This window comes from Sipha flava, unplaced genomic scaffold (assembly GCF_003268045.1).
Source record: "Sipha flava isolate LNK unplaced genomic scaffold, YSA_version1 37_pilon_pilon, whole genome shotgun sequence".
Lineage (NCBI taxonomy): Eukaryota > Metazoa > Arthropoda > Insecta > Hemiptera > Aphididae > Sipha > Sipha flava.
Genome location: NW_020273087.1, coordinates 143,404 through 155,443, shown reverse-complemented (window position 1 = coordinate 155,443; position 12,040 = coordinate 143,404). Strand labels below are relative to the sequence as shown.

Sequence of the window (12,040 nt, the reverse complement as noted above, 5' to 3'; positions counted from 1 at the left end):
GTCAAGGTGGCCGTACCCGTGGACCGCCCGTACCCAGTGCACGTGCCCAAGCCGTACCCGGTGCACGTAGAGAAACCCGTCCCTTACGAAGTCAAAGTCAAGGTCCCGCAACCGTACACCGTGTACAAGCAAGTGCCGTACGAAGTCAAGGTGCCGGTCGACAAGCCGTACACCGTCCACGTGCCCAAACCGTACACCGTCTACGTGGAGAAGAAAGTGCCATACGAAGTCACCAAACACGTACCCTATCCCGTCAAGGTGCCCGTCGACAGGCCGTACACCGTTCACGTACCGGTAGAGAAACACGTCCCGTATCCGGTCGAGAAGCCAGTACCTTACCCGGTCAAAGTGCCAGTCGACCGTCCGTACCCGGTGACCGTCGAGAAACACGTGCCGTACCCGGTCGACAAACCGGTGCCGTACCACGTCGAGAAGCCAGTGCCTTACCCAGTCAAATTCCCCGTGAAAGTCGAAGTCCCAGTACCGTACGAAGTTCCACACCACCACGAAGAACACTCATACGGAGAACACTCCTACGGAAGCCATCACAGTTACTAACCATACCTCGGTCATCCTGTTTGACTTTATGTAAAATACACAACTCAACCGATTCTTAACGATTTTTTCTGTGCATGATACTCTGACATTTTCCACATTTATATTTATACATGTAAACACATATATTAATAAATATAAAATAAATATTTTTTTTTAATTTTTAATCACCACTGGTTTTGATCTTTTTTTTTTTAAGCAACATCTATATTTATTGTTTAAGATATTTAAATCACTCCATGAGCGCTGAACACTTTTTTTGCATACGGTGTGCTTATTATTTCAGGTTTTCTACATTCACCTCGTTGAAATAAAAGTGATTTTTCGTAAGTAAATAAAACTTTTTGAAGATTCTCTGTTTTCACGTTTACTTCTTTGTTTCCTTTCGATATTCTACGTTTTTATACGTCAAATGTCCATCGAATAACGAACGATAATCAAATTGGCTGAGCGTAAAGATCTCATTGTAAGTACTAAATGCTGTTGGTGAACTATTGTCATAACTCGAAATCGATAGTAATTAATAATGCATTTGTAGCTCTCCATTCGTAGTACATAAGTCGGGCTTTTCGTTGATAATGCGATTTACGGTAACCGCTAGGGGAAGTCACACACACACAACAAAGTTACTGTAATAAAATGGCAAGACCAACAAAGTTCATTTTTATGTGCCAACGTAGTACGCATACATATTTATAACACATAAAACGCCCGTTACGTTGTATATTATGTTAATGTACGATTCGTTATTTATTTTTATTTATTTTTTTTTCTGGTCTGTTTTCAACAAGCGATGTGACCCCGTTTCCTCACTCACGGCGCCTGTCCGCCGGTTTTTTCTCATTTATATCGAATCGGACGCCCCGGCGCAAACGTCACGTACCGGAGTGGAAACCATTCGTCTTTCGAGTGTCGTCCGGAGTGAAAAAAAAAAATAAATAAATAAATAATATATAATTTTAGGTGTATCGCCGGTATAAAAAATAAACGGAAAAACGAAAAAAGTAAAAAAGTAGAAAAAAAAAAAAACACCGTAGCGGCCGTTTTTCGTCGGGTAGCAGAGCGCGCGGACGCGACATCGGCCTCGCTCGTCGTACGCCAACATCGTATGCGACTGACGCGCACGAACGTCCGACGATTTCGTCGCGCTCACCTGCCCACGGTACTGCGCTCCGAATGTGCACCGTGTCGCGACGCGGCAGAATATTCAACGAACGAATCGTTAAATCATTCGGTCGTTTCGACATGCGACGGACGCGCCGTGTAACACGTGAAACAACGACGGCCGATGATAATCTCGCGCCGGTGTTGTATAACTTCGCTCGGGTTGCGTACGAAAACGGTAATAATAATTCATGTGCGTGTGCCGTGAGAACAACGTTTGGATACCACCGCGTGTACGTGCGCGCGCGTGTGTGCGGACCGGTGACCGGTTCCGCTCTACTTAACGCGCGTATACGCACTCGTCGCGTTCGTATTACGGTTACGGTCGGTCGAAACGTGGTAGCCGGTTAACCGGTCGTTAGTCCGTACGGGTCGCGGCTCGCGGCGCGACGCCGTACTCTCCTGGACGTGATGCGATTCGGTCGACGCGAACAGCGCCCTCGAGTCCGAAGGGATTGAAGAACGAATACCCCGGGGTTTTCGTTCTGCCCGCTGTACGCGAACAACTCGGGTGGGGAGTCTAAATCCTTCCCGGTCCCTTTCTATTAACGTCCATTTGCGAGAGTGTACTCGGAGAGGAGCCCGTGACCGGTGAATTCGGACCGCAGAGGTCGAACCGTGCCGACTTGATGGCCAAAGCGCTTAGGAGAATAATCTCTTATCTGTAAACTATTACAAATGTTGGCGATTTAAAAAAAATAAAATAAAAATTAATATCCCGCGGCAAAACCACTCGTGTTGAGCGCGGTCCAATCGGTTTCCGTTACCAACTCGAACGCGTAACGATACCTGTTAATGGGTGTACAGCAATAATCGAGTGCGATAACCTAACTGCCGCACCACCAAGATTCGCGGGTTGTTCGCACGGAGGTTCTTTAGACAGCATTCGGAAACATCGAAGGCCGACGGAGCAAACGACAAACGCTCGAGTATAATATGCGCTGTTTATCAATAGTATTTTATGTTTTTTCTCGGCACATTTGTTTTGCGCAATCCACATCGAATCAAAACGATAATCGTAAACGGCATTAAAACATAACGGACAATATCTAATTAGACTTCGAAATCACCAAATGCAATACGATAGTGTACATAAACACCGTCGCGTCGGCAAAGTGCACAGTGCTATAAGCTACGAGGTATTTAATTCAAGGAACTCGACTACGTTGCGCGTCGGATGAATCGGTGAACTTAAACCGTCGGTAAAATGATTCGTTTGCGGCGATCGCGGTAGAAATATAATCGTCGGTTCGTAGTCGATCACATACGTGTTTAGTATACGCGTGCGAAAACTGACCAAGGTTAAAAAATGTATTCTTTTACGTTTCGAACGTCACCGGTTAGGGAACACCGCTGGTGAATAGATGTTATTCGACTGTTCACGACCGAGTGTGGACGAACCCTGATTGTCTCCGTACCGACTTTGGACTTTATCGATTTGAAATCAAAACGTTTTTCGTCCATCGACTTTTACCCACGGCCAAACGTTCGTGCGCGGAGACCTCGTTCGACGCGAAACAATAATTATTCTCGTTGAACCTACGCATATATTTTTTTTTTCTTTCTTTCACGCGCGCGCGTTATTACCGCCGAGCCGATTGCGACGCGCGTTTGCGGCGTACGATCGCGATAAATTATACCGTATCGCGCACCCATATGAAAAACATTGCGCAAGAAATAAAACGCATTGCATCGTTCGCAGTGGATGGTCAAGTGTGTTTCGCGGGCGCACTGAACCGTCCGGCCGGCCCGCCGCAGATGAGCGCGGACAGCGGAAAGAACGCGAGCGCGTTACGCGCGGAGGCATCGGAAACGGACGGAGACGAACGCGGTTTCGTTAATCCTTTCGTCCCGGCGAGGATTTGTTGCCAAATGTCCACCCGCGTGCACATCGATTACATCGTTACATGCTAATTGCGATACGTATCGGTTTCGTTCTACGCCCCGGCGCAGTGCGACCATCTGGGTCAGCGGTTCCCAACCTCTTTGCGGCACTGTTACCCGTAAACCGGCTAAGATATTAGCAAACACCCCCGCCCCTCTTAAAAAGCACGTGTGCCAGGCCAACGTAAATGTATTATGCAAACAAACATTAAACTTTTTTTTTTTTTTTTGAACTCTTGTAGAAATTAGTGGTTTCGCAGAAAATAATTAAGAGTACACTGTATAAATATAATTTGAACGTAATAAAACAATAATAATTATTATAATATGAGCTTGTAAATAATAAGTACATAAAAAAAAAAAAATTTAGCCCAAGTCTTTACTCCTAAATCTTATTTTACCCCTAGGTTGGGAACCGTTGATCTAGGTGGACGTATTGTGCGCGTTGCGTTACGTATCAACTCGATAGCGATACGGAACGCAATGCTGGTTTTCGGCGAGTTACGGGTTTAGTTCGATTTAACTTCGGTCGTTTACTCCTGGGTTGACCGAAAATATAGTGTTCATTTTATTCACCGATTAAGTTAGTTTCGATTCTACATAACCAGAAAAATTGTTTTGTCCCTTACGATTCCGTAGAACGTAGAAGAGACAAATTATCAGAAGTAAAAGAAATGAACACATTCGATTATGAGTGTTAGCGTATTGAAAATCAACGAAAACAATATTATTTCTTTATTTAACTTATTAATGGAAATCGATTTGTTCGGTACTTGTCAAATTAATTTTAATCTCGTGATTAACACGTGAATCAATTAAATTGTTAACCTAATCGTGGAAAAAAAATTGTTAACTCAACTAAGTAATAGTAACTCGATCGGCCGCGATAAAACGCAACGTCTAAAAGTCCGATTCGCACTTCCGACGATGATCGTGACGTGAGCCAGTATTTGCGCAACGTTACTGACGTGCGAACCTATCGAAACGTTTCGCCATCGATTCGGTCGACGTATTTTCGAGGGAAAAAGGATCATGAGATACGTGTGTACGAAAAATAATAATAAAAAGAGAGAAACCGTACTCGACCGCGATAACCACGAAAGTCGATCGTCCGAGGTGTAACAACAAAACGTTGTCGTATCCGTTTTCTGACACTATTACTACGTATTTGTTTAGCAGAAAGTTTTTTTTTTTTTCTTGAATCCCTAATGCACTGTATATAAACCACAACGGCGTACAACAGCACGGGTCGTTTATCACAATGCTTTTGTCACAGCGTGTATTGAGATTTTGAGATTTTCTACACTGCTACTTTTTTCGTCCTTTATTACACTTTTAAAAGAGTAAACATAATTTACCGTCAGACTTGTTGTTAAATGACTAAATTAATTCGAACTTTTCTTAAAAAAAAATAAATAACAAAAACCGCATGGACAAAGATTACGAAATCAAATTACATTATAAAAAAAGTTGCGCAAAAAAAAAAAAACTGCGTAAACAAAATACGATAATGATGTTTCGCTGTGGATAATAACTATTTATACAAAGAAAAAAAGTGCCCTGATATTGTCATTGAAAGTTAAAACGTGCAAAAGGGATAGGCTCGTTATAATATGATTTTGAAGATTCTTTTTTTCTTCCATCAATGTTACCGTCTCTGAATTACTTTTATAATCTTATTTGTTAGATAAAATGATTTAGTTGTCCTGTTGTATTTTTATGCGAAAAATAAGTTGTAAATTACGTAAAGCTGGTCGTGAAGTTGATATGACCTATTAAACTTCCATATCATTGAATTTACCGACTAACCATCTATAAGGAATATTGGAACACAATTTAGTTGACGTTTTTCTTAATTGTACAGACTATGTCAACCAAAATCAGAACTTATATAATATATTAAATATATATTATATTATAATCAGAAAAAAAAAGTTTTCTAGACAAGTAGTTGTAAAAACAATTTTTCAAACGTTATAATATTTATTGAAATAAAAAACTTACGTATTATAAAATAAATACTATATATATTGTATTCATTTTATACTTCCTCTTCGGTTGTCATAGTAGAATATAATATAGATTCTTTTTTATTCAGTAACCAGAAACGTTAGGGCTATTTAATAAGATTTGCCATCATAAACACGTTATCTGAATGGAAAAACAACTTCTACATAATCGTAATAATATGATGACAAATTATTTGTCATATCCTATTAAACAATTACGTCTTACCCGTCGAACTACTATAACGTACGTTTTAAAAATTATATGTAACGATCGTATCGTATGGTGTTACATTTAATACGTAATCGTCACAAATTTATTAATCCGACGATAATCATTATTATTATAATTATCAATTATCGACAAAACCTGAATTCGACCGTATGTAAATAATTATCAACGCCATTGTACCGAGAAGGCGTCATATAAGGTCGTTTAACGACAGCGTAATAATAATAAAGCCCATCTGGTGATTTAAACAGCGGCAATAAATCCACAATGTAATAACCACCGGCCCGTTGTATTATATTATGTCTTGACGATTTTATAATCGCATCGGGTATCGTATTTTACAACAATAATATAATAATACATATTATTAAGCTATGTACACGAAATGTTATAACCGTGACTTGGCCAAGAGATGCATAAGAAAACCTGTACTTCTCTAGGTCGCTGACCGACTTTGCTCCAAAATCACTGAAGAATGAATAGTAAAAAGTAAACGTGATATCGTTTTTCTTCGGACGTAATATCGCTCTCGTTTGCTACACACTCGCGTGTACCTAACCTAACCAGTACGCTGTTATGTAAAAAAAAAAAAAAAAATTAAAAAAATTATCTATACGTGTACTCATTAAAATTTAAAATATTCGTAGATAAGATTTACAACCAAATCCATTTCGTCGTCCAACACCATACAACACTTACACAGTTCACATTTGTTGGATTATCAAAACTGTTTTAATTAATTTGTGTTCGTACGTACAATGGTTTGGGTTTAATTAGTCGTAATGTTGTTGTGTGTAAGACCCATTGTTTCAGATTGCTGGATTAGCGGCGAATACTACGACGCAACGTGATCTCGCCATTTCGTAAACCTTATCAGAACAAGAAAACGAAGTTTAAACGCCCAAGTACGAAGTATTTGCAAATAAGGAAACGTAAATGGATCGACGCGTCGACCTTGAATATTTCCGATGATTATGGTAATCGAACGGAATCGTTGAGGCCGTTCCAATACGATCCCACTGAAATCGAATAGTCGCCACGACGGGGCGGCCGAAAGTAACCGCAGTAACCTGCGGCGAAATACGAATGTTTGGACTTTTGAAAAACAAACAAACCGTAATGAACGCGATCAGAGTACTGGTCTGGGAGGCTAAAAAAACAAGCGCATAACGATGTGCAGGACCGTCGTGTGATGCAACATCGGATTCGCTTCTTACGACTATTTGACAAGTTACGGATACGAACGAGTACCTACACGATTATCATCGTAACGGTGTGTTCGTCAGTGTTATGCGTGACGACGCGTTGCGCCAGGCACGTAGCCAGGAGTGACCTGGGTTGGACGGGTCCCATTTAAATTTTCTACGACACAGGGCTTGCCTCCCCGAATTCGTAAACAAATCTTTTTTTACTACAGTGGAGCATCGATTATATCCGCAATAATTGTGACCAAGCGGAGGTGAGGATAATCAAATGACTATTGAAAATTTTAAAATAAAGTCAAAAACTAATTTATTAGTTACAATACGAAATATAATATTCATACATAATATAAAAAAAAAAATAGAATAAAAATATAATACATTTCATAATATGTACACGATAAAAGGAACATAACAACGGATGATACAACCAATATATTAAATTAAGCTAAAACTAAATTTGTACTCAACAATTTTGTAATGCGGATAATTGACGGGCCGGATAATTGACATGCGGATAATCGACGCTCCAAGAAAAAAAAACGTGTTTTTCTTATAGTATACGAGCATTAAATAAATCTAATGCAACAACTAGGGCTGGAAATTTAATAAAACCTAATAAACTTAATAAAAATTACTTGAAAAAATTTAAAAAATATCTCAGAAAATTAATTAAAATAAATTAAAAACTAAATTAAAAAAATTAATTCACACGGCGGGTACGATAACAAAAATCATCGTATATCGAATTTACACAAAATTTCAATCTATACCTATTTATAATTCTACCACTCGTTATCTCGGGTTCGACCTCAACTATTGTCCGATAATACAATAAGAATTATGAGAACCAATTGTACAATTTGTTAGATTTAAATAAAAATAATATTGGTGTGAACAAATCTCCGAACAAATTTTCAAATTTAGTGCTAGAAATTTCAAAAGTTGTCTTAAAAAACACAAAAAAATACTCTAAAAAGTGACCTAAATATCGAAAATTACTGAAAAATGCGAAAGTCTGCAAAGTTTAATTCACATTAAAAGCACACGAAGTAAATTTTTAACAGTACGAGCAACACAAGGTTTGTGAAAAGAATGAAAAGTTCATACGAAACCCAGTGACAATTATTCGGCAGTACGATTCATTATGGTTTTGAATAATACATAACTTTTATATTTACGTACGATATTTATAATTGAATCTTACACGCCCTCTATAGACCCTACGAGTTTCTCGTGGGGGAAACAAATCAACGGGAATGAACGCAAGGGCCCAAAATCATTGGTAACCCCGCCCAATCATCGCACCGGATCGCTACGCGCGCGCGTTTCGAAAGTTCACCGGTGGGAACGAGTCGGGAACGGGATACGCGGCAAACTGGACCGCGGTCACCGAGAAAGTGGTACGGACCGGGTGCTGAGCGGCGGTGGTCTTCTCCCCCACCACGTTCGTGGGGCGCGCCGAACGCGGTACAAAACGGGCGGGCCCAAGCCGTGCGCAGTCAGTAGCGGAGCCGAAGCGGAACCAAACACGGAACGCGCGCGAAACCCAAACCACTAAACCATGAGAGGTCTGCTGTACACGGTGTGCGTGGTCGGGCTGTGCGCCTACGGGGCCCGTGCCGCTGACGGCGGGGACGCGAAGACCGCGGTGGCCGCGGAGGGCAAGCGGTCCGCGGACGACAAGACGCAGGACAAGAGGAGCCTGTTCGACACCGGCTACGGATACGGGTCCGGGTTCGGCTACGACGTGGCCAGCGGCGGCGGTGACGACTACCATCAACACGGGCACGGCCACGTGCTGTCCAAGACCATCATCAAGGAGGTGGCGCACCCGTACCCGGTTCCCGTCGAGAAGCACGTCCCGTACCCGGTCAAAGTGGCCGTGCCCGTGGACCGCCCGTACCCGGTGCATGTGCCCAAACCGTACCCGGTGCACGTGGAGAAACCGGTCCCGTACCCGGTCAAGGTAGCCGTGCCGCAGCCGTACCCTGTCGTCAAGGAGGTCCCCGTGGCCGTCAAGGTGCCCGTGGACAGGCCGTATCCGGTGCACGTGCCCAAACCGTACCCGGTGTACGTCGAGAAGCACGTCCCGTACCCGGTCGAGAAACACGTCCCATACCCCGTCAAAGTGCCCGTGGACAGACCGTACCCCGTGCACGTACCGGTAGAGAAGCACGTGCCGTACCCGGTCGAGAAACCGGTGCCGTACCCGGTCAAAGTACCGGTCGACCGCCCGTACCCGGTCACCGTCGAGAAGCACATCCCGTATCCGGTCGAGAAGCCCGTGCCCTACGCGGTCGAGAAGCCCGTCCCGTATCCGGTCAAAGTTCCGGTCAAGGTCGAAGTCCCAGTGCCGTACCCGGTCAAAAGTTATGACCACCACGACGAACATGACCACCACCACCACAGCAGCAGCTACTGAACACGCGGACCAAGCGCGTGTTTATCGTCCAAACGGTTTATAAGACCACCAAACGGTTACCACTGATTTGTTATATTCCTTGTTTATTTTTATTATTTTTGTTTTGTTAATACGATAAGTCGAAACCGAAATCAAAATTTATTTCAATCACGCGCGATGAAATAATTCAAAAAAACTTTTTTCTTCCCCCTATTATTAACGACTAAGTTTTTTTTTGTTTATATTTTTTTATTTATTTTTTTTTTTTTTTTTTACGACCTTTAATGAATTTTTATTTTTCTTGACTTTTACCCTTGTATATAATGCACCCGACGCTTCTTTTCTTTTCGAAGTTAAGCTAGACAAAAGGAAACCGTTACGAGACACGATTATGTGCTGATATGTAATGCAACGTACAGAATAAAGTTTATTTTTCTTCGAAATTTTTATTTTCATTATTTCTCTCTCTCTCTCTCTCTCTCTGCTCCTTGCTATTTCTCGACGTAATATTTACGTTCGTACAAAACGAACACGGCAGCGAACCAAGTCGAAAAAGATTACGCTTTCGGATTCCGTTGGCACGCACTGCGGTCGACATATTGTCGTGGTCGACGAACGCCGTCAACGGGTGCACCGTTATTGCAACGCGCCCGCGAACAACGTACCGCGGCAACGGTCTGCCAGTCGGACGTGTCGGAAACAGTATTGACGTCCGACCGACGCGGACGCCGTCGACGCGATCGAATCGGGCGCGACGCATCGCGTGATACGTGCGAACAAACGCATGTGACTCGTCGTCGAAAACTGTTCTCTCGGAAACGGATGTGTCCGATAGCCTCGTTGTCCGTCACGTTTCCAAATGTTCATTTTTCTTCCGAATCCGGAGGGCCGCGAGCGTACCCGTTTGCATCCCTCTCGCTGCGTCCACGACCGTATCACGTGTACGTGCTCGCCGTGCGCGTCCTTATTCAATCGCGCCCCGGCCCGGTTCACGCCGGACCGATGATCGGTGTGTCGAAATCGTTTTCGCGAACGTCGTTGCGTAACACGCGCTGCAAACCCGATTACAATGCCGTATAATATTCGTATGTCCGCGCGACAAATGAAATCGTGCGAAACGCGTGCCGGCACGACGATGCACGGAACCCGATCAACGTTACAAAACCCCAGACACCTCCACGCGCCCGGTGCCGTAGCGACCAAACATTGCGCCCGGGGCGAAACTTCGAAATTCGCCCTTACGTGTTTTCCATTTAAACATATTACGCTTATTAGATATAATTTTCAACGATTGCTTCGATTAATATGAAATATATAAACATAGACGAAATATACGACATCGACCGTTGTAGTTTTTAACATTAAATGCAAGATTTTCATTTTCGCGCTCTCCCGGGAATCGCGTCCGGGGCACTTCTCGCCACCCCCTTGCTACGGCCCTGCTCGCGCCGACTGTAATCCTACGATCCTCGGCGATGGGTTCGCGCGCACCGGTCGGCAGCCTCTTGGTCGACACCGGACCGCGAGACCGTAGTGTTCGCACCGGTGGGTGGTTGGGGGACGTGCTGTAATAATCGGCATTGGAGTTATTGGAGCTTACGAATAAATTACGTCATCGTATTTGTCATATACACTACTCCGCACTTGGGCCAACTTTGCGGTTTTTATTTCAATAAATAAAAAAATCGTTTTAGCGTACACATTTTATCGTCACCGCGGTCCACTGTCACTATACCGTAACTCGTTGAACGCGATTCGGAAACGCGTCTGACGCGCGCCGTACGTTCACGGCCCCAGGGGTAGGATACGGGTGGTTTTTTTTTCCCGTCAACAAGATTACGTGAGTACGTGCACACAGCTAATAGTTATTTACATAACCGTCGCGAAGTGCGCTCGCGCGTTATCTCACACACCGGACCGGACCAGTTCGGCGCGCAAACATTTCCACTGATACGTACGAGTACACATAACGCATACGCGTTCGCGTAAAACAGAATATTGATAATTACAATAACGGTGTACTACGTACACCTTTTCGTACAGGTCTGTACCGGCGACCAGCGGCGATCGGTAACCGGAGCCACTTAATTAGGGTCAAGTGAGTTTTCACGCGAAACGATGCTGTACAAACGGATTGCATAACTGCAGTAAGTAACCGCGGTCAGAGCCGTCGGTTTTATTATCATCGTTGTTTTTGGTATAATAAAATCCGTTAACATTTCTTTGCCGTATCAGTCATCTGCGCGAATGCACGGTCGCGAATAACGTTATTTATCGGCGACCGATGGCGGTTCAATCGGTTTAAATTCGACAAGAGAACAAGATTGCACGCGAACGGCTCGTCGACCAGCGGAAAAAAATTAATAACGCGAGTGATGATTACTCTTGATTATCCACTTCGTTAAAATTATCCAACATTCTTTCAATTCTAATGAAATCACCATATCTTATATTTTTTTTTTTTTTTTAATGACGAGTGTCCTCGAAATTGTTCGCCTGTGGTCGGAGAATTCGGCAAGATCTTACTTTTCACAGAGAAGTACGAAATAAGCAACGTGTTAGCCTACGTATAATTCTGTGTTGAAATGCCTCA

At 43.1% G+C, this 12,040-nt stretch overlaps 2 protein-coding genes across 2 annotated transcripts in view; both read left to right on the top strand.

The window, feature by feature from the left end:
* Positions 1–704, top strand: part of LOC112688133 — an 8,288-nt gene extending 7,584 nt beyond the window's left edge. The window contains exon 4 of the mRNA XM_025561182.1: positions 7–704. Within this exon, the coding sequence (XP_025416967.1) occupies positions 7–558 (552 nt within the window). The 3' untranslated portion in view covers positions 559–704. The remainder of the gene's footprint in view (positions 1–6) is intronic.
* Positions 705–8,534: 7,830 nt separating this feature from the next.
* Positions 8,535–9,610, top strand: LOC112688154 (repetitive proline-rich cell wall protein 2-like). Its single transcript, XM_025561220.1, has one exon. It carries the CDS (start codon positions 8,608–8,610, stop codon positions 9,466–9,468), a length of 861 nt encoding a protein of 286 aa, XP_025417005.1. The 5' UTR covers positions 8,535–8,607; the 3' UTR covers positions 9,469–9,610.
* Positions 9,611–12,040: the final 2,430 nt, after the last annotated feature.